Genomic DNA, 22,508 nt, shown 5'->3' on the forward strand with positions numbered 1-22,508 from the left:
GAAGACTCCTTAGGAGGAAGACTTGAGGAGACAAGTTCAAAGTCACTTGGCTAAAGACAGACAGATGTCGGTCCCTGTATTGTAGTTTTAACTTTTGGAGTAGCCAGTCCTGGCGGCAGCTCTGGAATTCTGAAATGCTAACCCTGAGGTCTAGGTTTGAAGCCCTATACTTCATTGGTTGACTCCGTTTCCCTTTCATAAAATAGCAGGATTCCGTTTCAGAATCTAATGAGGTGACGAATGTAATACACCAGATAACATAGTTAATATATTCTTGGCAAACGGCAGCTCCTTTCCTTCCTTCTCGAGTCCTCAGCTTTCCCAGCTATGCCACCGAAACCTGTGCCTCGAAGCCACCCTCTCCCCAGGTTCAGGAACCCACGGCACGGTTTCGGCCACCGGGTGGGGACTCAATGCTTGCCTGTCAAGGAAAGGTCGCACATGCGCACTCACGGGGGCGGGGCCCCGCCTTCCCACGCTCTGTGTACGTCACTTCCGGCGCGAGCGGCCGGGCCGGCTGGGCAGGGAGTGCGGGTCGGTTCTGTGCGCGCTGCCGGACGAGGCTCCCGCCGCCGATTGACCCGCGCTCCGCCCCGTAGCCGGGCCGGTGAGTGCCCACGAGCCCGTGTGCCCGAGGGACCGGGGAGAGGGATCCCCGAGAGGGAGGGATGACCGGAAGTGGGGTACCCGCGTAGGGAGAGACCCCAGGAAACGGGGACCCCTGGGGAAGGGGTGACAACCGGAAGTGGGGGGCCTTGGAGGGTTGTCGACGGGGCGTGGGGGCTCTTGGGGCTCCAGGAACGGTGGATTCCTGACCTCTCCTTGGGGGAGGGTGGGGAGGAAGGTGATGCTCGAAAAATGTTAGGCTCCAAGTGAGGAAGGTTCTCGGCTTCCTCCTAACAAATGGTGTTTGCACCCATCTATATGCCCACCCATCGATTCCTTCACCAGACTAACCGAGTCGTGCTCTGTATTCGATACCGCCAGGGCCCTGGAGATTAAACTGGAAGCTCTAGGTGCAGCGTGGAGCCCAGTGTGGGGCTGGACACGTCTTTGCTCTGCCTCACTCGATGGGTACCCTTGGGCCCTTAACCTCTCTCATCCACTGTTATTTACAGAGCACCGTCATGGTCCAAGCACTGGGGAGAGCAATGAATGTGAGAGGCAATTTGTCTGCTCCCATGAAATTCACATTCTAGTGTGCAGATTCCCCCTTGGTGAAATAGTAACAGTATTAGTGTTCTCACCAAAATATTATGAAGATTAAACGAGAGATGGATGTAAAGTGCTTATCAGAGTGCTCCATACATGATAAAGCATGCATGAACATGTTATCTCTTGTCATCATTCCACTGAGTTAAATTTCATAAAGCAAGCAATTATTGAACATTGCTGTGTGCCCAGCACTTCTAAGCATAGTGCCTGCCACAGGTGATCAGTAGTTATTTGATAAATGAATAGATGGGTAAAACTGACTCCAGAAGAGTTTCGGATAAACACACATGACACTGGACTGCAGTTTCTAAAAGAGAACCGAGTGCTGTGGGACACTGGAGTTACCCTGGAGAAGTGAAGGAAGGCTTCATAGAGGAGGTGACTTTGAAGCTAGGCCTGTTTGGAAACAAATGAAGAAACTCCCAGAGGTATCAGAAATGCATGAGGTGTTCATTAGTTTGATCATTTGTTTTGACTGACATTTAATGTGCGTTGAGAGGAGGAAAGGTGGGAGTGGGACTTGGAGTCTAGGTCTGTAGTGCATGGACATTACAGTCGGTTTTCTGGCTAAGTAATGGATCGGAATTACGGGCATCTGTTGGCGACTCCCAAGAAAACAGAGCCCAGGGTGGGGCCTATGAACCATGATTGTTGATCTCTTCCTCACCCAGCATACCTCTGCCAAGCAGATTAAACTCACTCAAAAAATATTTATGCAGCGCAGGCTATGTGTCTGACACCCTGTTAAGTGCTGTGTTTATGGTGATAAACAAGACAGTTGTGGATATTGCACACAAATTGCCTAAGATTGCCACAGCGAGTGAAGTGCTATGCCATAGAGTTCCTGCAGGGGGCGCCGGGTGCTCCTAAACTGACCGGAGTCCGAGAGAGACGTCTTCCCTGCTTCAAAGCCGGTCATCCCTGACCTGGCTTTCAGTGGCCTCTAAATGGTCTCTTTGCTGCTGTCCTCATCGTCTTACAGCCATCCTCTTACATTCTCGAGACAACCCAGTGATCCTTTTAAAATCTAAATCCGATCATGTCACTCTACTCAAAACCCTCCAAAGTCAGAGTAACTAAGCTCTTACTGGCCTACAAAGCCCAGTACCAGTTGGGACCCCAGTTCCTCTCTAAATCCATCTGCTAATACTCTCCGCCTTGTGCTTTTGGCTCTTGCCATACTTGTCTCCTCCCTATTCCTTGATAAAGCCAGGCATGGTCCTGCCTCAGGCTTTGCACTTTCCTCCCCCGACAGACCTACATGGCTTGCTCCCTGATCTCCTTCATCTTTGCACACATGTCACTTGATCAGGGTGCAGACTTCCCTGATCACATTACTTAAAACTGCACCTCCTATCTCCAGGTATATCCAGCCCCCTTACCAGCAACCCCCTTGCCTGCAAGTCCCTTGCCTGCTTTATTTCTCTCCATAGCCCTTATCATCTTCTAGTAGACTATACAATTTATCTTGCTTATATTCTGTCTCCCTAATGAAAATGTAAGCTCAGTGAAGGCAGGATTTTTTCTTTGCTCACTGCTGTATCCCCCAGTGCCTAGTCAAGAGCCTGGTACCTATTAAGTGCTTGGTATCTGTTGAATGCATGAAGTGACATCTAATGGGGTGAATTGGTATTGGCTAGAGGCACTGAAGGAAGAGCCTGCTAGTCAGAGAAAACAGGATGTGCAAAGACAAGAAAACCACCTTTGGGAGAAAGTGAAAGAAGCTGGGTAGGGCTGGAGGTTAGCACACAAGTGACAGTGTGGCCAGACCTAAGATTTGGAGGAGGTGGCCTGGTCACTGTGGCTGCTGTGGCCTGTGGGGAAGACTGGCTACGCACAGAGGCCCCGAAATGACCCCTGCCTGCCTTGTTGAGCTCAGAATGGGGGAAGAATGACAGCCCCTGGACAGACGAGCTTGGGCTTCAGAACTGGGCATCCTTGCTGGGACCTTATTCCTGGAACATCTAAGGCAGCTATGTTGGTTTCTTTGGTTTTGGTTTTCATTTAATAAGTGTGTTAGTTCAGCTCTTCTAAGAAACAGACACTAGGGTGAGATTACAGATGGAAGACATTTAATGGTGGCAGCACATAAAAGGGAGGGGAAACTGGAGAAATCAGGGAGAGCTTCAGACAGCTATGTGAGCCTGGTCCCTGTGCAGGAGGTTTGGGCAAGAAGTCTTGGACTGCAGTAAAGACTCGGCCAGGCTGATAGGGGATCCTCAAGGTTAAAGTTGCCTGTTTGAGGAGTCCTACGTTTCACTGATTAATTGGCTGGAGACAGTCGGGCAAGTGTACATCCACTGGGTGGTGGATCCAGAGGGACAGAGCTGGGAACACCCATCAGTTAGGTTCCACCCCCGCAGGAGATCTGATCAGTTTTACAGCCTCCATGCCAAGTCATGTGTGGGTATGGTAAAAAAAATTTTAAAGGACAGTGAAGAGTCTCCTTTTCTCTTAAATGTTCAGTGTCTGGTTCTGTTGCTTAAAGGGAACCATGGTTAACAGTTTTCTTGTACTTTTCTTCCAGAAATTTTAGGTGCATTCACAAGTATATATTTTTAAAATATAAATACAAGTCTTTCTTTTCATACTTTCCTGCAACCTGCTTTCTTTTTCCTTAACATGTCCGGGCATGTGGTAATATTATTTAACTAGTCTCCAACAAGGAGATGGAGGTAAAGTATTTTCAGTCTTTTGCCATTACAGTTAATACTTGCAATGATCATCCATATTTAACAAACACATATAAATACATAGAAATGGATGGTTGGGCCAAAGCATATTTCTTTATTTGAAATATAGCCAGTTTATAATGTTTCAGGTATATAGCAGAGTGATACAGTTATACATATGTATTCCGATTCTTTTCCAGTACAGGGTATTATAGGATACTGAATATAGTCCTTGTAGACCTTATTGATTATCTGTCTTACATATAGCAGTGTGTATCTCTTAATCACAAATTCCTAATTTATCCCTCCTATCTTTCCCCCTTTGGTAACCATAAGTTGGTTTTCTATGTCTGTGAGTCTGTTTTGTAAATAAGTTCATTTGTGTCCCTTTTTTTTTCAGATTCCACATGTAAATGATACCATATGACATCCATCCATACCATGGAATCTTGATAACTATTGACACACTGCCCTAAAGAGGCTATGTCAATTCATTTTCCCAACAACAACAAGCCCATCAGAATCCCTGTTTTGTATTTTTGCTAATCTGAGATTCAAAGGTGTTTTAGTTTCCATTTCTTTAATTACCAGTAAGGTCAAGCACCTGTTCATACCTCTGTGAGCATGGGTGTGTGTGTGTGTGTGTGTGTGTGATGATCATACCTCTGTGAGCAAGGGATGTATATCCTGCTGGAGCAAGGTGTGTGTGTGTGTGCTGAGGGGTGCTGGAGCAAGGGGTGTGTGTGTGTGTGTGTGTGTGTGTGTGTGTGTGTGGATGAGGGGTGCTGGAGCAAGGGTGTGTGTGTGTGTGTGTGTGCTGAGGGGTGCTGGAGCAAGGGTGTGTGTGTGTGTGTGTGTGTGTGTGTGTGTGTGTGTGACTAGGGATGTGTGTATCCTGCTGGAGCTGCCCCGGGGCTGGGCTGGACTGGACCAGACTGTGGTTCAGATACTCCTCCAGGAGAGAACCACTGTTCTGAGGACTTCGGCTTGACGACAGCATCTCTCACGCTGCTCAGGGGTTTGGAGTGACCGATGCCAGTGCCGGGCTTTCTCAGCATCAGGCAGGGCTTCTGATTCGCAGGGATCCTGGGAGCTAATGTCAGAAGAAAGTGACTCGCTGAGAACCAGCCCTTCCGCGGCCTCGCTTTCGGAAAATGAGCTGCCGCCGCCTTCCGCCCCCGCCGGCTACGTGTGCTCGCTGACCGAGGACCTGGTGGCCAAAGCCAGGGAGGAGCTGCAGGAGAAGCCGGAATGGAGGCTCCGCGACGTGCAGGCTCTGCGGGACATGGTGCGCAAGGAGTGCCCCAACCTGAGCACCTCGCTGGAGGACGCCTTCCTGCTGCGCTTCCTCCGCGCCCGCAAGTTTGACTATGACCGGGCCCTGCAGCTGCTCGTCAACTACCACAGCTGCCGGAGAAGCTGGCCCGAAGTCTTCAACAACCTGCGGCCTTCCGCCTTGAAGGAAGTCCTGGCCTCCGGCTTCCTCACGGTGCTGCCGCACACCGACCCCAGGGGCTGCCACGTCCTCTGCCTCCGCCCAGGTACGGTGCTCGCTGGGGGCGCGGGGGAGGGATGGGCGTGGGTACAGTTTGGGATGTGTCTGCCCAGGGCGCTCTGTGTGCGCGTGTGTGTGCGTCTTATTCCCTTTAGTCCCCTCCTGGCCTTAGTCAAGGCTCTTGTATGTGTGTGTGTGTGTCTGTCTATATGTCTGCCTTATTCCCTTTTGTCCCCTCATGGCCTTAGTCAAGGCTCTTTTGACCACAGGAGAACAGAACCCTGCTCTACTGACTTAAGACAAAGGGAGGATGTAGTCTAAGCAGCCGGGAGCACAGCACCAGAGAGCTGAGGGAGCACAGTGCTTGCCAGTCGGGAGCTAGACCCAGAATCCTTCCTCAGAGGACAGGAGCCGAGACCACCGTTCTCCTGTCTCTGCTTCTGATGGTCTGTCAGCCTGTGTGTCCCCCTGGGCCACGTTTTCTGCTGCCCTTTGCATGTCTCCTACGCACGTCTGTCCGAGTGCTGGCTTTTGATCCCTCTGTACACCCCTCAGCTCCCAGGTTTACCTGGCCACCCAACTAAGTTCCTTCAGTGCAGATTCCAGATTTCTAGGGTCGGGAATCTGGTGAGCTTAGAAAGCAACCCTGGTCATCAGGTCTGAGCAGGGCTGCCAGGACACCCCCACGCCCACCCTGTCACTCCTTAGTGAGCAGGTGAGGTACAGGTATCAGTGTCTGCCTGCCTCCTCTGGCTTCTCCCCCCGCCCCTCTGCTTTGTGAAGTCACTGAAAAGCTTCACTTCAGATGCACTTCTCCATCTCAGCAGTGCATGATGGTAACTGAAACGCCTGACATTTCCTTGGTGCAGTAGTTTGCAGTGGGGGTAGTTTTCTCCCTGTTCCCTCCCCCACCAAAGTATCAGAAGCGCCAGAGAAGACTTTTTGGTTAACAGAGAGACCAAGGGGTCCTGGAACTCAAACATTCTGATTCTCTGTCTTCTCCTTCTTCCCTGACCCTGAATACATAGTACACTCAGGAGAGTTCTCTGCTCTTCCCCTGCCTCAATATTTTCCATCAGAGCCGAGCTGAGAGCAAATGCGAAAGTAAGATGGCTGTGTTCTTCTTCCCAAACATGCCAGGAACATGAGAACCTGCTGGCCACCCTTTCTGCTCCTGTGCAAATACTTCTTGAAGGGACAGCTGATGGGGAGTGGAACCCTCCCTCTGCCTTGAGACCCCGCGTTACCATTTCCTTTAGTCATTTACCAAAGCTTGCTGGGAGACCAGCCTTTTCTATGTACCAGGCACAGTGTTAACTGCTTTACCTGCTGCTTTAGGTGTTTTCCAAAATTAGGGGGTGTTCATATTAAAACAGGGCTTCCCAGGTGACTCAGTGGTAAAGAGTCTGCCTGCCAATGCAGGAGACACGGGTTCCACCCCTGGGTTGGGAAGATCCCCTGGAGGAGGAAACAGCAATCCAATCCAGTAGTCTCTTCTGGAAAATTCCATGAACAGAGAAGCCTGGCAAGCTGCTGTCCATGGGTTGCAAAGAACTGGACACGGCTGAGCAACAGAGCATGCATGCACGCATTTTACAATAAACAAGCTGGTCGAGCAGTCAGGGCACCAGGAAACCTAGAAACCAGTCGACGGGAGTTTCTGCTGCTCCTCTGTACTCAACTCATATGAATATTAGAAAACAATCAGATGTTACCACACTGGTTTTGCCTCTTTGCTTGCGTGGTTTCAACTCTTAGCTCCTGAGATGGATTTTTTCCCCCCCACATGTCTGGAGCAGGTTTGAACACCTCCTCACCAACTCATCATTTTAGCAGGAGGCAGACAGACTTTTGTTCTCAACTAGCTCCCCTGGTGGCTCAGCTGGTAAAGAATCTGCCTGCAATGTGGGGGACCTGTGTTTGATCCCTAGGTTGGGAAGATCCCCTGGAGAAGGGAACCGCTATCCACTCTGGTATTCTGGCCTGGAGAATTTCATGGATTGTATAGTTCATGGGGTTGCAAAGAGTCGGACACGACTGAACAACTTTACCTTCACTTCAGTGTGAAAGCTGGAAGGTGTTGGGTTTGCCTTTTTGTAAGCTCTTTTGAGACATACGTGATTGAAAAGGATGACAGCCAGTCTGTAGAAGCAGGTTTAATTGGCAGCACTACAAACAGCAAGCTGGCACAATTTTTGGACAAAGGTTTTTTTGTATAGAAATTTTGCACATGTCACAAATCGCACTGGGGACAATCCAGTGGAGTTTTATCTTTCTGAGATAAAAGAGACACACATATCTTGGTGGGATTTTCTTGAGAATAGTAGTTAACACTCAAAAGTTGTCATTCTCATCTTTTCCCCAAAGAGAGAAAGATGGGGAGCATCAAGGGAGCAACCAGCCTGGAAAGGGGAGTTTGTTCAAGCTACACCATTGGGAACCCATCTGCATCTCTGCTGTCCTTGGTCTGGGCTTCATCCTCGGACCAGCTCTTGGCTGATGGGTCCCTGGGTCTCAGGCTCCCAGCCTCACCACTACAAGAGAGAAGAGAGATCTTCTCTTTCTGAAGGGCCCAGGTCCTTTGGGGCCAAGAATTGAGTCCCTGTGCTTCTGCTTGACCTCACTTGGATTACTTGCTGTGGCCAGGAGGATACTGTGCCCACACTGGCCAAGCTCACCTCTGGACCCAGGAGTGAAGTCACTTTACACACTCAGTATGGCTAGCATGGGAAGGAGTAGTTCCCCCAAGGAAGATGAGGGTGGTCTTACAAAGATAAGGGCATTTATGATGGCAGAAGGCGTGCATGTCCATTAAGGCAAGCATTATCATCCCATTCTACTTAGGAGGAGACGTAGGCCCAGAATGAGGAGAAAACTTGCCCAAGGTCACACAGCTAGGAAGATTCAAACCCCCAGGTGCGTCTGACTTCAGAGCTCACGATTTCATCTTCAACACTCAATTGCTTTTCCATTTCAGAATGTGCTGCTATGTTTGGAGTCAAGAAGCATCAGCTCCCACTTAAAGATCTAAATAGTCATGCCAGTAGAATTCTTTTCCATTTTTAAGCAGCGGTTTAGGAAGGAGATAAATCCTGGCCTATCTGATTACGTGTGTGTATTCATTTCTGTAACATACTGTCCATCTTTACGAACTTAGACAGGTGGATCCCGAGCAACTACCCAATTACGGAAAACATCCGAGCCATATACCTGACATTAGAGAAACTCATTCAGTCTGAAGAAACCCAGGTGAATGGAATTGTAATTCTTGCAGACTACAAAGGAGTGAGCTTATCAAAGGCATCTCATTTTGGCCCTTTTATAGCCAAAAAGGTGATTGGCATCCTTCAGGTATGGCTCCTATCTGTCATGTACCTGTCCTGTGGCTGTTTGTCTTTCCCAGGGCCCTGTCTACCTCCAATTCCACTTAATACACAAACCCCATCTCCCACGCCTCCCCAGTCAGGACAATACAAAAGCATTATGGGAAGAAATGTTAAAGTCCGTTCACCACTCATTCTCATTAAGGTCTCCAGTAGTTACTGGGCAAAATCAATTTTAGGACAAGAGCCCAAAAACCAGAGAAATGCTTTATGCTTTTTTTGTTTGTTTGTTTGGGGGGTTTTTTTAGCCCCGAAGACAGAGAAATTCTCGACAAATGGAACTGAGACATTTCTGCTGAGGTGATGGAGTTTCTCCTTCTTTCTGTAGTATCTGGGCACAGGGAACCCTGCTGGGCTGTTTGGGTCAGATGCTTTTCACACCTCATGTTGTGCATTTCAGAACAAGCCTCTGGCAACCATAAAGTTCCTCATGCGTCTGCAGTGTGTGAGATGGTTTGCACATGCCAAGTGCTTATTTTTTTAATTGAAGTATATAGTTGATTTACAGTATGATGTTAGTTTAAGGTGTACAGCAGAATGATTCAGTATTTTTCTAGATTATACTCCATTAAAAGTTATTACAAAATAATGACTATAATTCCCTGTGCTGTCCAATATATCGTTGTTGCTGCAAAGCACACTTACAGTCATGGTAAGCCATTCAATCCTTCAGGGAATCCTCTGAGACAGACAAGGTAAGATTTATCTTTCCTTGTTGATAGAAGAGGAAACCTTCAGGATGTAGTCTGGCAGCCTGGACCCGTGTTCATCAGACCCAGTCGATGGGGTACTGTCTCCTGTGAGCTGTGGGGCACCAGTGATCCCACGATTCTCCCCCATCAAATTCCACGGTGTTTGAGCCTGTCTTGCGCACCAGGCTGATTATTTAAACATTTAAATGTCACTTCCAGTCATTATCAGAAATGTGAGTTCTGGCGTGGAGGTAATACTCGGGCTTCCCTTAGCTTCCACTCTTCTTTGCTTTTGCCAAATATTGTGCAGATTCAAATGTCAGGATAATGCATCAATCAGTGGTTTTCTAGTCCTGTAAGATGGTCTGGGGGACAAAAAATGTTCCAGGGTTAAATGTGTTTGGGAAATACAGCATAGCATGCCTCTTTCTTGTGAATTTCAACATAAACATTTGCATACTGAAAGCCTGAGGTTTCTAGTCCTGTAAGATGGTCTGGGGGACAAAAAAATGTTCCAGGGTTAAGAGTGTTTGGGAAATACAGCATAGCATGCCCCTTTCTTGTGAATTTCAACATAAACATTTGCATACTGAAAGCCTGACCGGTCCCGCAGTTAAGGAAACCTGTTTGACTGTATTTAGTCTACTATTTCTCAAACTCAGTTGTTTACCAGAGAACCCTTTTTGCATCACACGCTAGTAACATTCTGAGAAATACACTTTGGGCAACACTGATCTAGAAGGCCTGATATTTGTTAGATCCATCCACACAGGCTCAGACTGCTTTTTTGCCCTAAGAAGGGCAGCTATGCACCTGCTTGCCTAACCCTTTCCTAAGCCAGCTCTGGGTCCTTAGATAGACTCTTTGCCTGAGACCCATCTTCCTGTCTAGCCCTGACTTGGGCTGTCTTTGAAGAGACTGGGAGAATCAGACCAGACTGATGTTGGGGCTAAAAATGGGGAAGGCAGGCTGTGGTAACTGACAGTTTTCAGATTCTAACATCGGGATTCTAACATTCCCTTCCCTTCCCCGACAGGACGGTTTCCCCATTCGGATCAAAGCAGTCCATGTAGTGAATGAACCTCGAATATTTAAAGGTATTTTTGCCATCATAAAACCATTTCTGAAGGAGAAGATAGCAAACAGAGTAAGTGATGATCCTGTCAACGATACTTTTTTTTATGCTTCCTTTTCTGTGACATCTCTAAATTTATTGCAACAACTATAAACGTAGCTTATTCTTTTTTTTTTAAGATTTACGTATTTATTATGTTTTGTTTCACTGGGTCTTCATTGCTGTGCGTGGTCTTCTCATTGCAGTGGCTTCTCTCGTTGCAGAGCACAGGCTCCACGCACATGGGCTCAGCAGCTGTGGCTCCCGTGGGCTCTAGAGTGCTGGTTCCGTAGCTGGGCCACACTTAGTTGCTCCACAGCACATGGGATCTTCCCGGATCAGGAATCGAACCCATGGCCTCTTCATTAGCAGACAGATTCTTAACCACTAGGCCACCGGAGAAGCCCAGTTTATTTTTCTTGCCTGGGACTACTAAGTTGGGAAGTACAGGGTTTCAGATAAAATAAGTGAACAGTCTTTTCTCTGAGGGGAAGATGAAATTAATGGGAAAATAATACTTGACTGTAGAGAGAGCAGACCCAGGGATGTTTTTGTAGGAGCATCTCTGCTCCATGATCATTTAGGCTTTTTAATATCCTGGCCTGGGCGTTGTGAACCAACATCATATTTTATGTATGAGGACATGGCAAAGGGTGGGCATTGGGCAGGCTATTAAAAAGAGTCCTGGAAATTTCTGACTGTAGCTCCTTGTGCTTTAAAATTGTTGTTTGTGTGTTTGTTGCTCAGTCATATCCAACTTTTTGAGATCCCATGGACTGTAGGGCTCCTACAGTGGGAGCTGCCAGGCTCTTCTGTGCATGGGATTCTCCAGGCAAGAATACTGGAGTGGGCAGCCATTGCCTTCTCCAGGGGGTCTTCCTCACCCAGGGATCGAACCCAGGTCTCCTGCATTGCAGGCAGATTCTTTACCATCCAAGCTATAGGAATGTCCCTATAGCTTAAATTGTTGTTTAAGCCTTTCCATTTACTTTGTCTTACTGCGTGAAGTTTATAGAGTAAATCAAGGTTTATGAGATCTGTGAGTTTATAGTTTAATTTTTATGTTAGAGAGGATAGGTGACACTTTATTTATTTATTTATTTTTTTAATTTTAAAATCTTTAATTCTTACATGCATTCCCAAACATGAACCCCCCTCCCACCTCCCTCCCCAGAACATCTTTCTGGGTCATCCCCATGCACCAGCCCCAAGCATGCTGCATCCTGCGTCAGACATAGACTGGCGATTCAATTCACATGATAGTATACATGTTAGAATGTCATTCTCCCAAATCATCCCACCCTCTCCCTCTCCCTCTGAGTCCAAAAGTCCGTTATACACATCTGTGTCTCTTTCCCTGTCTTGCATACAGGGTCGTCATTGCCATCTTCCTAAATTCCATATATATGTGTTAGTATACTGTATTGGTGTTTTTCTTTCTGGCTTACTTCACTCTGTATAATCGGCTCCAGTTTCATCCATCTCATCAGAACTGATTCAAATGAATTCTTTTTAACGGCTGAGTAATACTCCATTGTGTATATGTACCACAGCTTTCTTATCCATTCATCTGCTGATGGACATCTAGGTTGTTTCCATGTCCTGGCTATTATAAACAGTGCTGCGATGAACATTGGGGTACATGTGTCTCTTTCAATTCTGGTTTCCTCGGTGTGTATGCCCAGAAGTGGGATTGCTGGGTCATAAGGTAGTTCTATTTGCAATTTTTTAAGGAATCTCCACACTGTTCTCCATAGTGGCTGTACTAGTTTGCATTCCCACCAACAGTGTAGGAGGGTTCCCTTTTCTCCACACCCTCTCCAGCATTTATTGCTTGCAGATTTTTGGATCGCAGCCATTCTGACTGGTGTGAAGTGGTACCTCATTGTGGTTTTGATTTGCATTTCTCTAATAATGAGTGATGTTGAGCATCTTTTCATGTGTTTGTTAGCCATCCGTATGTCTTCTTTGGAGAAATGTCTATTTAGTTCTTTGGCCCATTTTTTGATTGGGTCGTTTATTTTTCTGGAGTTGAGCTGCAGAAGTTGCTTGTATATTTTTGAGATTAGTTGTTTGTCAGTTGCTTCATTTGCTATTATTTTCTCCCATTCAGATGGCTGTCTTTTCACCTTGCTTATATTTTCCTTTGTTGTGCAGAAGCTTTTAATTTTAATTAGATCCCATTTGTTTATTTTTGCTTTTATTTCCAGCATTCTGGGAGGTGGATCATAGAGGATCCTGCTGTGATTTATGTCTGAGAGTGTTTTGCCTATGTTCTCCTCTAGGAGTTTTATAGTTTCTGATCTTACATTTAGCTCTTTAATCCATTTTGAGTTTATTTTTGTGTGCGGTGTTAGAAAGTGATCTAGTTTCATTCTTTTACAAGTGGTTGACCAGTTTTCCCAGCACCACTTGTTAAAGAGATTGTCTTTACTCCATTGTATATTCTTGCCTCCTTTGTCAAAGATAAGGTGTCCATATGTGTGTGGATTTATCTCTGGGCTTTCTATTTTGTTCCACTGATCTATATGTCTGTCTTTGTGCCAGTACCATACTGTCTTGATGACTGTGGCTTTGTAGTAGAGCCTGAAGTCAGGCAAGTTGATTCCTCCAGTTCCATTCTTCTTTCTCAAGATTGCTTTGGCTATTCGAGGTTTTTTGTATTTCCATACAAATCTTGAAATTATTTGTTCTAGTTCTGTGAAAAATGTGGCTGGTAGCTTGATAGGGATTGCATTGAATTTGTAAATTGCTTTGGGTAGTATACTCATTTTCACTATATTGATTCTTCCAATCCATGAACATGGTATATTTCTCCATCTATTAGTGTCCTCTTTGATTTCTTTCATCAGTGTTTTATAGTTTTCTATATATAGGTCTTTAGTTTCTTTAGGTAGATATATTCCTAAGTATTTTATTCTTTTCGTTGCAATGGTGAATGGAATTGTTTCCTTAATTTCTTTTTCTACTTTCTCATTATTCGTGTATAGGAATGCAAGGGATTTCTGTGTGTTGATTTTATATCCTGCAACTTTACTATATTCATTGATGAGCTCTAGTAATTTTCTGGTGGAGTCTTTAGGGTTTTCCATGTAGAGGATCATGTCATCTGCAAACAGTGAGAGTTTTGATAGGTGACACTTTAAAAAGACAGTCTGGGGACTTCTCTGGTGGTCCAGGAATTAGGACTCTGAACTTTCACTCCAGGGGACCTGGGTTCGATCCCTGGTTGGGGAGCTAAGATTCTGCAAACCTCAAGGTGCAGCCAAATAAAAAAAAAAAGATAGTCCTTCTCTGACCCTGAAGAGCCAGTGATCTTTTAAACTTTCCGAGGACCATGACTGAAATGTGATGGGTGGTATTTTTCTCCTTCTTTCTTAGGCCTAGGAAAATGGTTATGGTCACTCACATACTCTTCAATTTTGTTCTCACTTTCAAAGAGGAAATGTACCGTGTCATTTGTGAGGGAGGGAACTTGAAATCCAGATTCCCAGGCCCTTTCCCCAAAGATTTCTACTCATCGGTTCAGGGGTAGAGCCCAGGAACCTGTGCTTTTAAGACTTCCTTAGGTGATTCTGATGCACAGTTAGGATTGAGGACCTCTCGGTGTGGCCTCCCACCCTGGGTTTGAACCCATGTTGCTTCCTGGAGCTTCTGTTTGGAACCTGCTTTTACCAAAGCAGTCTTTGGATGAGGTCTTTTACATCTATGAAATGACCTTACTGGTGTCCAATAATCTGTTCAATTGGTCCATTGTATGTTAATCCATCCGCTCAAAAATATTTTTTGATCAGCTTTGTGCAGGTATGGTCTCAATGAACAAGACAGACCAAAATCTCCACCCCCAAGAAGCTTACATTCTAGAGAGACAGACAGTGAGTTATGTCTGTTATCTAGGATGAGAATGTGCTAATGCTATGGAGAAAATAAAGCAGAGAAAGGAGACAGCAGGTTCTGGAAGGAGAGGAGTGGTAGTATTCCATGGGATAGTCAGAGGTGGTGTCATTGAGAAGTTGGTGTTTGAGCAAAGACGTGAATGCAATGAGGGAGTGAGCCTTGCAGGGATCTGGGGGACTCTGAGCGGGGTGGGGGGGGGGGCGGGAAGCAGGCCTCGAGGAGCAGCAGTGGGGCGTGGGAGGAATGGGAGGCAGAGGTGTAACGGGCCAGACCGTGTGGGCCATCATGTGGACTCTGGCGTTTAGTCTGCGTCAGATGGGTGCACTGAAGTCCGCACGTTTTAGAGGAGTGACTTGATCTGACTTACGTTGAAGAGCACTTAGGTTGTGGTGGGACAAGGGTGTAAACACAGAACGGAGGAAGATGTTCTGAGAATCCAGGTAAGAAGGGATGGTGAACCGGTCCCCCTAGGGTAGCAGGGAAGTGCCAGAATGCTGGAGGTATTTTGAAGGACCAGCTAACAGGATACAGGGTGTGAGGAAAAGAGGATGAAGGGTCCTCAAGCTTTTCATAGCACTGGAAGAGTGGAGATGCCATCAACTGTTCCTTTATTCATTCAACAGACGTGTGTTTGAGCACCTTCCAGTAAAGGTTACTGAGTAACCCAAGGACTTGTGTGCTTTCCTTTCATTTTCTGTAGTTTTTCCTTCACGGGTCTGACCTGAACTCTCTCCATACAAACCTTCCAAGAAACATCCTCCCCAGGGAATACGGGGGCACGGCTGGAGAGCTGGACATCACCGCCTGGAATGCGGTGCTGCTGGCCTCAGAGGAGGACTTCGTGAGGGAGTTCTGCCAGCCGGGCCCTCCCTGTGACAGCATCCTGGGCCAGGCCCTGCCACCCGAGGGGCTGAGCTCAGAGGCGCCCTGTGATGACTCCATGCGGGCCGTGAAATCGCAGCTGTACTCCTGCTACTAGCCAGTCTCCCGCGAACGTCACCATCTTTACAACCTTTCCTTCTTTCTTCGGAGAGGCCCAAGGAGGATTCGAGGTGCCAGGGATTGTCTTGCTCCTTGGAACGGAACTGCAGCATGGGGGAAAAGCCTGGAGAGCTCTGAGCCACAGGGTGAGGTTTGGGTAGCTTGAATGACTCTGGAAGACATGGAGAAAGTCCCCCAGCAATTCCAAAATATTTGGAATCCCAGTGTGCAGCCATGAACGTGGAAGCCGTGTCTGGTAATTACAGAGCTCAAAGCAAGAAAAATCAGGATCAACGTCACTTTGATCCCACATTCCAGGAGAAAACCCCGACTGGCCAGGCAGAGCATTCCTGTGAGACGATTTGACCACGCCTGCCAGGGGGCCACATGTAAGATGGTGAGATGATCTTGAAAGAGACTACAGACCTCTCTCATCTCGAAAGTCTGAGGGTCTGGAAAGCACCTTCACTGAATCATGCAAGAGGACAGAAGCAGCACCTCCTGATCAAACTCGGGAACCAGGGACCTTATGTACCGTTGGGATTCATGGGTTGAATCTTGCAATAGAACTTTAAAGTTTTCCCGAACCCATTAAGCCTTAGTCCTGGTTCTCAAAAGAATCATACGTGATCCTAGACGCACATGAGTTTACTCAACCAAGAAGCCTGGATGTCAGTCCTGTGTAGCTAAAAGAATTCTGGCCTAAGAATTATGAGACCTGGGCCCCAGCCTTAGATGTGTTTCTCTGGACAGGACACACGAGCCTCTGTGGGCCTCCAGCCTTCTCATCTGTAAAATGAGGCTGAATGAAGTGATGATGAGGGCCCTTTTGTCTACTAACGGGGCTCTGCGATTTGGTTATTTATTGAATGTTAGACATTGGTTTTCTGCCTAGAAAGAGCACTCTCTAGAAACCAGTGGTTGGATTCTGTATTTTTGTGGTTTGCATGGGCCTTCCCAAGAGGGATGCGTCATTGTTTTGGCCCTGTCTTTAACGAAATGAGTGGACTCAGCAATACCCATTTTCCTTTCACAGGGAGGGTTAAACTTGAAAATGATGGCCTTTGTGAAGGCAGATGCGATGCCCATGATCTTGGGTGAATTCCTTCCAACTCGGAGACTCTGGTTTATATTTTAAACTTGGCAATGGTAAAGGGTTAAATTAATTGGCATTCTTAAAATTTGGCCTCTGGAAATAAGGGCAAGTTATTCTGGGACACCTGCACCCCAACCCACCTGAGTTTCTATCTCTCATGTCCTGCATTTTAGCACTTTAGACCCTTCCTGTCAAGAACTTAGCCTTAGCCCAAGCATCAAATTAGGTGGTTCATCTGATGGCTTTTGACCTATTTCCTTTCATTCATTCCAATGCAAACTGTGGTGTTGAAAAGTGACAAGTACCACGCATTGTGTGTGTTACCCTCTCTGTGCACTTGTTAGAGCGCAGCAGGCAAACTGAAAGACTCAGTTAGGACTAGAACAGTCCTCTGACATGTAAAGGCCAATCAGTTGTTCATAAGCTATTTCTCTCTCTCTAGCACTTTTTTAAATGTCTGGAGAAGTTGTTGGTGGAAATGACTTACCTCATTCGTGCCAATTCTAGGAAGAACTGTCTTCACCATAGAAACTAACCTTGGATGCTCTAAGGACCTGGCTGGGTGGGAGGTGTCAAAATACACACCCCGGCTGCCTCTAGTCCCGTCTAGACAGTGCCATGACAATGATGGTGTGACCACCATTGCTGGAAAGGTCTAAATGGGACAAGTGGGATGGCTGTAGTAATGAGTTCAGAACCCAACTGCCTGAGAGAACTGGTCACAGGTTTTCTTAGGTCCCAAAGAGGACAAAGATTAAAAGACAAACAACAAACAAAAAAACAATTAAAAAACAAACAGCCCCACCAAATTTCCAAGGCTTAAACTGTACATTGCATTCCTGGCCAGTTGCCTTTGTCCATGTGTCTTAACGTGGGGACAGCCAAGCTCATCTCCAGAAATTTCTCAAAGACCAGGAAGGGGTGTTACCCATTTCCCAGACCTTCCCGGTTAGATCAAGGAGCTGTTTCGTTCAGCTTCCGAAAGGAGTCAAAGCCAAGGGTTGTCTACCTTCTGGAGGTGCTGGAGCTGCTGTGTTTTATGTTGGCTCCAGGGAGAGCAAGTGGTTTTGGCACTTCAGGAGGTTTGGTCCGAGCTGCGAAAGCAGGACCTCCCTGGGTGAAAAACATGGGGGTCTCTGCCTGACTTCTCTTTACGGCTGCCTCTGCAGGGCAGGGGAATGACCACAGGGGCACCCTGGGAGTTTCACTCAGCACTGGGGGGACAGTGACGGAGCAAGTAACTGAACACCAGGAGAACTGAGTGTTTTACTTAAGGGAAAAGTTCTGACTCATTTCAGACACCTGAAAAGGAACATTTCCTGCAATTCAGGGCTATGTGCTGTACGCAAAGGAAAGAAATAGTAAACCAGGAGACCCAAGTTCCAGCTTTACTTTGCCATGTGGCCTTGGTCAGCTGCTGAACATCTCTACATCATCCTATGATGAAGAGTGTCTACACTTGAGAGCCCTGAACCCTCTGTTCCTGGCATCGGAGGATTTGTTCTCCCCCGCCCACCCCACCCCCGCCATCTGAATGACTCTTTAGGCAGTTTAGGTCTGAATGAACTGACATCTAATGCTTCCAAATGAATCTGTAAGCTTGGGTAATGGGGTGGGGGAGTTCTTCCTTCTCTTTTATACAGAATTCTGGAAAATTGTGCTTCTTCCTGGAATTCTGTTCTTTCATGGCCAGAGGCTGGGAGTAATCTACAGAAATAGCCAAAAGTACAACCCTGGCTTCCCCTCTTGAGTTTCTGATTTTCTGTTGGCAAAGGTGGCCTCAGCTCCCTAGTACTTCATCCTGCTTTCACAAGGAGCAGCCTATCTTTCCTTCAGTCAGTTCAGTCGCTCAGTCGTGTCCAACTCTTTGTTACTCCATGAACCACAGCACGCCAGGCTTCCCTGTCTTTCACCAACTCCAAGAGCTTGCTCAAACTCATGTCCATTGCATCGGTGATGCCATCCAACCATCTCATCCTCTGTCATCCCCTTCTCCTCCCGCCTTCAATCTTTCCCAGCATTGGGGTCTTTTCCAAGGAGTCAGTTCTTCGCATCAGGTGGCCAAAGTATTGGAGTTTGAACTTCAGCATCCGTCCTTCCAATGAATATTCAGGACTGATCTCCTTTATGACTGGCTGGTTTGATCTCCTTGCAGTCCAAGGGACTCTCAAGAATCTTCTCCAACACCACCAAAACAAAAGCATCAATTCTTTGGCGTGCAGCTTTCTTTATAGTCCAACTCTCACATCCATACGTATGGAAAACTACAGCTTTGACTAGACGGACCTTTGTTGGCAGAGTAATGTCTCTGCTTTTTAATATGCTGTCTAGGTTGGTCATAGCTTTTCTTCCAAGGAGCAAGCGTCTTTTAATTTCATGGCTGCAGTCACCATCTGCAGTGATTTTGGAGCCCAGATAAAGTCTCACTGTTTCCATTGTTTCCCCATCTGTTTGCCACGAAGTGATGGGACCAGATGCCATGATCTTAATTTTTTGAATGCTGAGTTTTAAGCCAACTTTTTCACTTTTTTTACTTTCATCAAGAGGCTCTTTAGTTCTTTTTCGCTTTCTGCCATAAGGGTGGTGTCATCTGCATATCTGAGGCTATTGCTATTTCTCCCCGCAGTCTTGATTCCAGCTTCTGTTTCCTCCAGCCCAGCATTTCTCATGATGTACTCTGCATATAAGTTAAATAAGCAGGGTGACAATATACAGCCTTGATGTACTTCTTCCCCGATTTGGAACTAGTCTGTTGTTCCATGTCCAGTTCTAACTGTTGTTTCTTGACCTACATACAGATTTCTCAGGAGGCAGGTAAGGTGGTCTGTTATTCCCATCTCTTCAATTTTCCACAGTTTCTTGTGGGTCACACAGAAAAAGGCTTTGGCGTAGTTCTCTTGCTTTTTCGATGATCCAGCGGATGCTGGCAATTTGATCTCTGGTTCCTCTGCCTTTTCTAAATCCAGCTTGAACATCTGGAAGTTCATGGTTCACATACTTTGAAGCCTGGCTTGGAGAATTTTGAGCATTACTTTGCTAACGTGTGAGACGAGTTCAATTGTGTGGCATTGCCTTTCTCTGGGATTGGAAGGAAAACTGACCTTTTCCAGTCCTGTGGCCACTGCTGGGTTTTCCAAATTTGCTGGCATATTCAATGCAGCACTTTCACAGCATCATCTTTCAGGATTTGAAATAGCTCAACTGGAATTCTATCACCTCTACTAGCTTTGTTCATAGTGATGCTTCCTAAGGCCCATTTGACTTCACATTCCAGGATGTCTGGCTCTAGGTGAGTGATCACACCATCGTGGTTATCTGGCTCATGAAGATCTTTTTTTTGTACAGTTCTGTGTATTCTTGCCACCTCTTCTTAATATCTTCTGCTTCTGTCAGGTCCATACCAATTCTGTCCTTTATTGTGCCCATGTTTGCATGAAGTGTTCCCTTGGTATCTCTAATTTTCTTGAAGAGATCTCTAGTCTTTCCCATTCTATTGTTTTCCCCTATTTCTTTGCCTTGATCACTGAGGAAGGCTTTCTTAGCTCTCCTTGCTGTTGTTTGGAACTCTGCATTCAAATGGGTGTATCTTTCCTTTTCTCCTTTGCCTTTAGCGTCTCTTCTTTTCTCAGCTATGTGTAAGGCCTCCTCAGACAGCCGTTTTGCCTTTTTGCATTTATTTTTCTTGGGGATGGTCTCGATCACTGCCTCCTGTACAATGTCACGAACCTGACACTGCTCAATGTCATGAGCCTGTCCTTAAGAGCTTTACAAACATTTCAGTTCACAAGATACTACATTTTTGCCAGAAAGAGAGTCAGGGTAATAAGAGATATTTTCCCTGAATTCCTGTGAGATGTTGAGCCTTTCAGAAATCTCCCTGGGTAGGCAGTTACTTTAAATGCCGTCTGATTCTCAGATCAGTTATGGGGTCACTTTTTCATTTGGGTAGCCAAAAGCTATGGTACTGTTGTGGTATTATCATAATACCTCATTTTAAGGTTTTCCTTTGAAACCACTTCTTTCATTTAGGAAGTAAAATGTCCGCTAAGCTAATGATGTGTGGCTGTCCTGTGGCATGAGAGGTGTGGAAATCGCAAACAGAAAACATGGCAACTGTTCAGGAAAGATGTCTAGTCCCACTAGACATCTGAAAAGCCACACTTTTCATTGAGGTCTGTGAGTTTTGTAAATCTCGAATAAATTCCCTTCTGCTCTCCTGACACAGAAATGGCTTGAAATACAAGTAATATATAATGTCAGAGTCAGGTATTCTTCCTTCATAGTGCTTGCTCCATGCGAAGGCCCAGGGTGATTTGTGAATAGCCTTGCTAGTGACTGTTCTGCTCTTTGCCAATTAGCCACTTGTCCTTTCATCTCACTGGGCACCATGTTTAGTTGGGCAGTTAAGTAGCTGCCATCCACTGGGATTCCTATGGATATGCCTTGACCTCTTGGCATATCAGGTGGAAACCTGTTACAATACTTGAAAGTTCTCTGGGGCCAAGAGCCTCTGACACTGACTCTGAAGGGGTTGGAGATGGACTAATTGTGACCAGATCGGGGCATCATTTCAGCCACTGGTTGCCTTCCTCGCTTCAAACTGAAATTCAGTTTGGCTTCAAGTATAGGGACACGTGGTGGTGGAGTCATCTACTTCAGTGTTTGTTTTGACCAAAAGTTTATTTTTCTAGTGCATTTTCTAAGTCAAAATGGTGAAAACATGTAATTTTAGTATGCATGACTGGGTCTTAAATAATAAAAAATCTCTGTAAGGCTGAGTGTGTGTGGAGTTCTTTTGTGACTATGGCAGTTTGGGTAAAGATTCTAAGTGTTTTATTTTTCATGGCCAGGGCTTCCAGCTGGTAAAGAATCCACATGCAATGTGGGAGACCTGGGTTCGGTCCCTGGGTCAGGAAGATCCCCTGGAGAAGGGAAAGACTACCCACTCCAGTGTTCTAGCCTGGAGAACTCCATGGGCTGAATAGTCCATGGCGTCACAAAGAGTTGGACACAACTCAGTGCCTTTCACTCCCTCACAGTGACCTGGGGAGAGCCTCTCACCTGCTGAGGCCGGAAGCGGGCGCTGTGGCAGCACGTGCATTTTCAAGGCAGCAGGCCAGCTGCCTCTGAAGATCAGGTGTGGTGAGAGGACACCAGTGTGAAGAAAGAAGTGGAGCGAGATGTCCACAGTGATACAGAGGGCCACTCGCGAGGCCCAGGTATACTTCCCAGACTGGCCTTGAACCCCGATAGCTAACAGTCCCTGAGTGCTCTTGTGGGCTGTGCATCCATCTTGTTGAGCGCTTCATGTACAAAATGTCATTTAATCTTTAAGCACCCTTAATGAAATAGTATTATTGTCCCTGGAGGAGAAGTAAGGTACAGAAAAGCAGCTTGTCCAAGGACACACAGCTCTTAACAGTTAAGCAGCACTGGGATTCAAGGCCAGGCACTCTGACTGGAGCCCACAATCTCCTCCTGATGGCTGGAGTCAGCCCCCAGACAGACCATAGAAAGAAGGGAGGTATTTATAGAGTCAGAAAGCGTCAGTGTAAAAAGTGGCTTGTTTTCTGGCTTCCTGGAGAATAGAAAGAAGTTCCTAGTGTTTTGAGGCCCAGATTGTAATTGAACACTTCATTCTGGAAGCACCTACAAGTAAATGCAAACTCCTTGAGGGTGACTTGGGTGTGGCCTGCTCAGCTCTGGTCGCCTGCTGCTTAGCTGTTTCTCTGACCTCATGGCTGTGTCTCTGCCCTCTGTTCATCTCCCCAGAGGAGACAGGAGCTAGGTCCCTGTCTGTGGCGGGTCTGGTTTGTTGGTGATGGGCCAGTTGAGAAACCCTCGGAATATCCATATGTTATTGCTGGCTTTGATGATGCAACAGTAAGTACTTGACATTGCAACATACCACCTCTTCAGGTCAGCATTCTCAAAGGAACTCTGTTTCTCATGTCTGGAAAGAC

General features: G+C 46.5%; 1 protein-coding gene across 2 annotated transcripts; it reads left to right on the forward strand.

Annotated features, from left to right (window-relative positions):
- Window positions 1-477: 477 nt before the first annotated feature.
- On the forward strand, window positions 478-21,323 carry TTPAL (alpha tocopherol transfer protein like). 2 transcript variants are annotated; one of them, XM_069548613.1, is made up of 5 exons: window positions 478-607; window positions 4,969-5,428; window positions 8,540-8,733; window positions 10,494-10,604; window positions 15,169-21,323. In XM_069548613.1, the coding sequence occupies exons 2-5, from the start codon at window positions 4,984-4,986 to the stop codon at window positions 15,445-15,447; spliced, it is 1,029 nt and encodes a 342-aa protein (XP_069404714.1). In that variant the 5' UTR covers window positions 478-607; window positions 4,969-4,983; the 3' UTR covers window positions 15,448-21,323. The 2 variants fall into 2 exon arrangements, with proteins under 2 accessions (XP_069404714.1, XP_069404715.1); XM_069548614.1 differs by having other exon boundaries at window positions 503-607; window positions 4,288-5,428.
- The last annotated feature ends 1,185 nt before the right edge of the window (window positions 21,324-22,508 follow it).

Source organism: Ovis canadensis, chromosome 13, assembly GCF_042477335.2.
Source record: "Ovis canadensis isolate MfBH-ARS-UI-01 breed Bighorn chromosome 13, ARS-UI_OviCan_v2, whole genome shotgun sequence".
Classification (NCBI taxonomy): Eukaryota; Metazoa; Chordata; class Mammalia; order Artiodactyla; family Bovidae; genus Ovis; species Ovis canadensis.

Bases quoted from the DNA above. Each gene is read 5' to 3' on its own strand.
- TTPAL (XM_069548613.1), top strand. From the start codon at position 4,984: ATGTCAGAAGAAAGTGACTCGCTGAGAACCAGCCCTTCCGCGGCCTCG. The intron at 5,429-8,539 runs GTACGGTGCTCG...TTACGAACTTAG, and splicing joins CGTCCTCTGCCTCCGCCCAG to ACAGGTGGATCCCGAGCAAC. The intron at 8,734-10,493 runs GTATGGCTCCTA...CTTCCCCGACAG, and splicing joins AGGTGATTGGCATCCTTCAG to GACGGTTTCCCCATTCGGAT.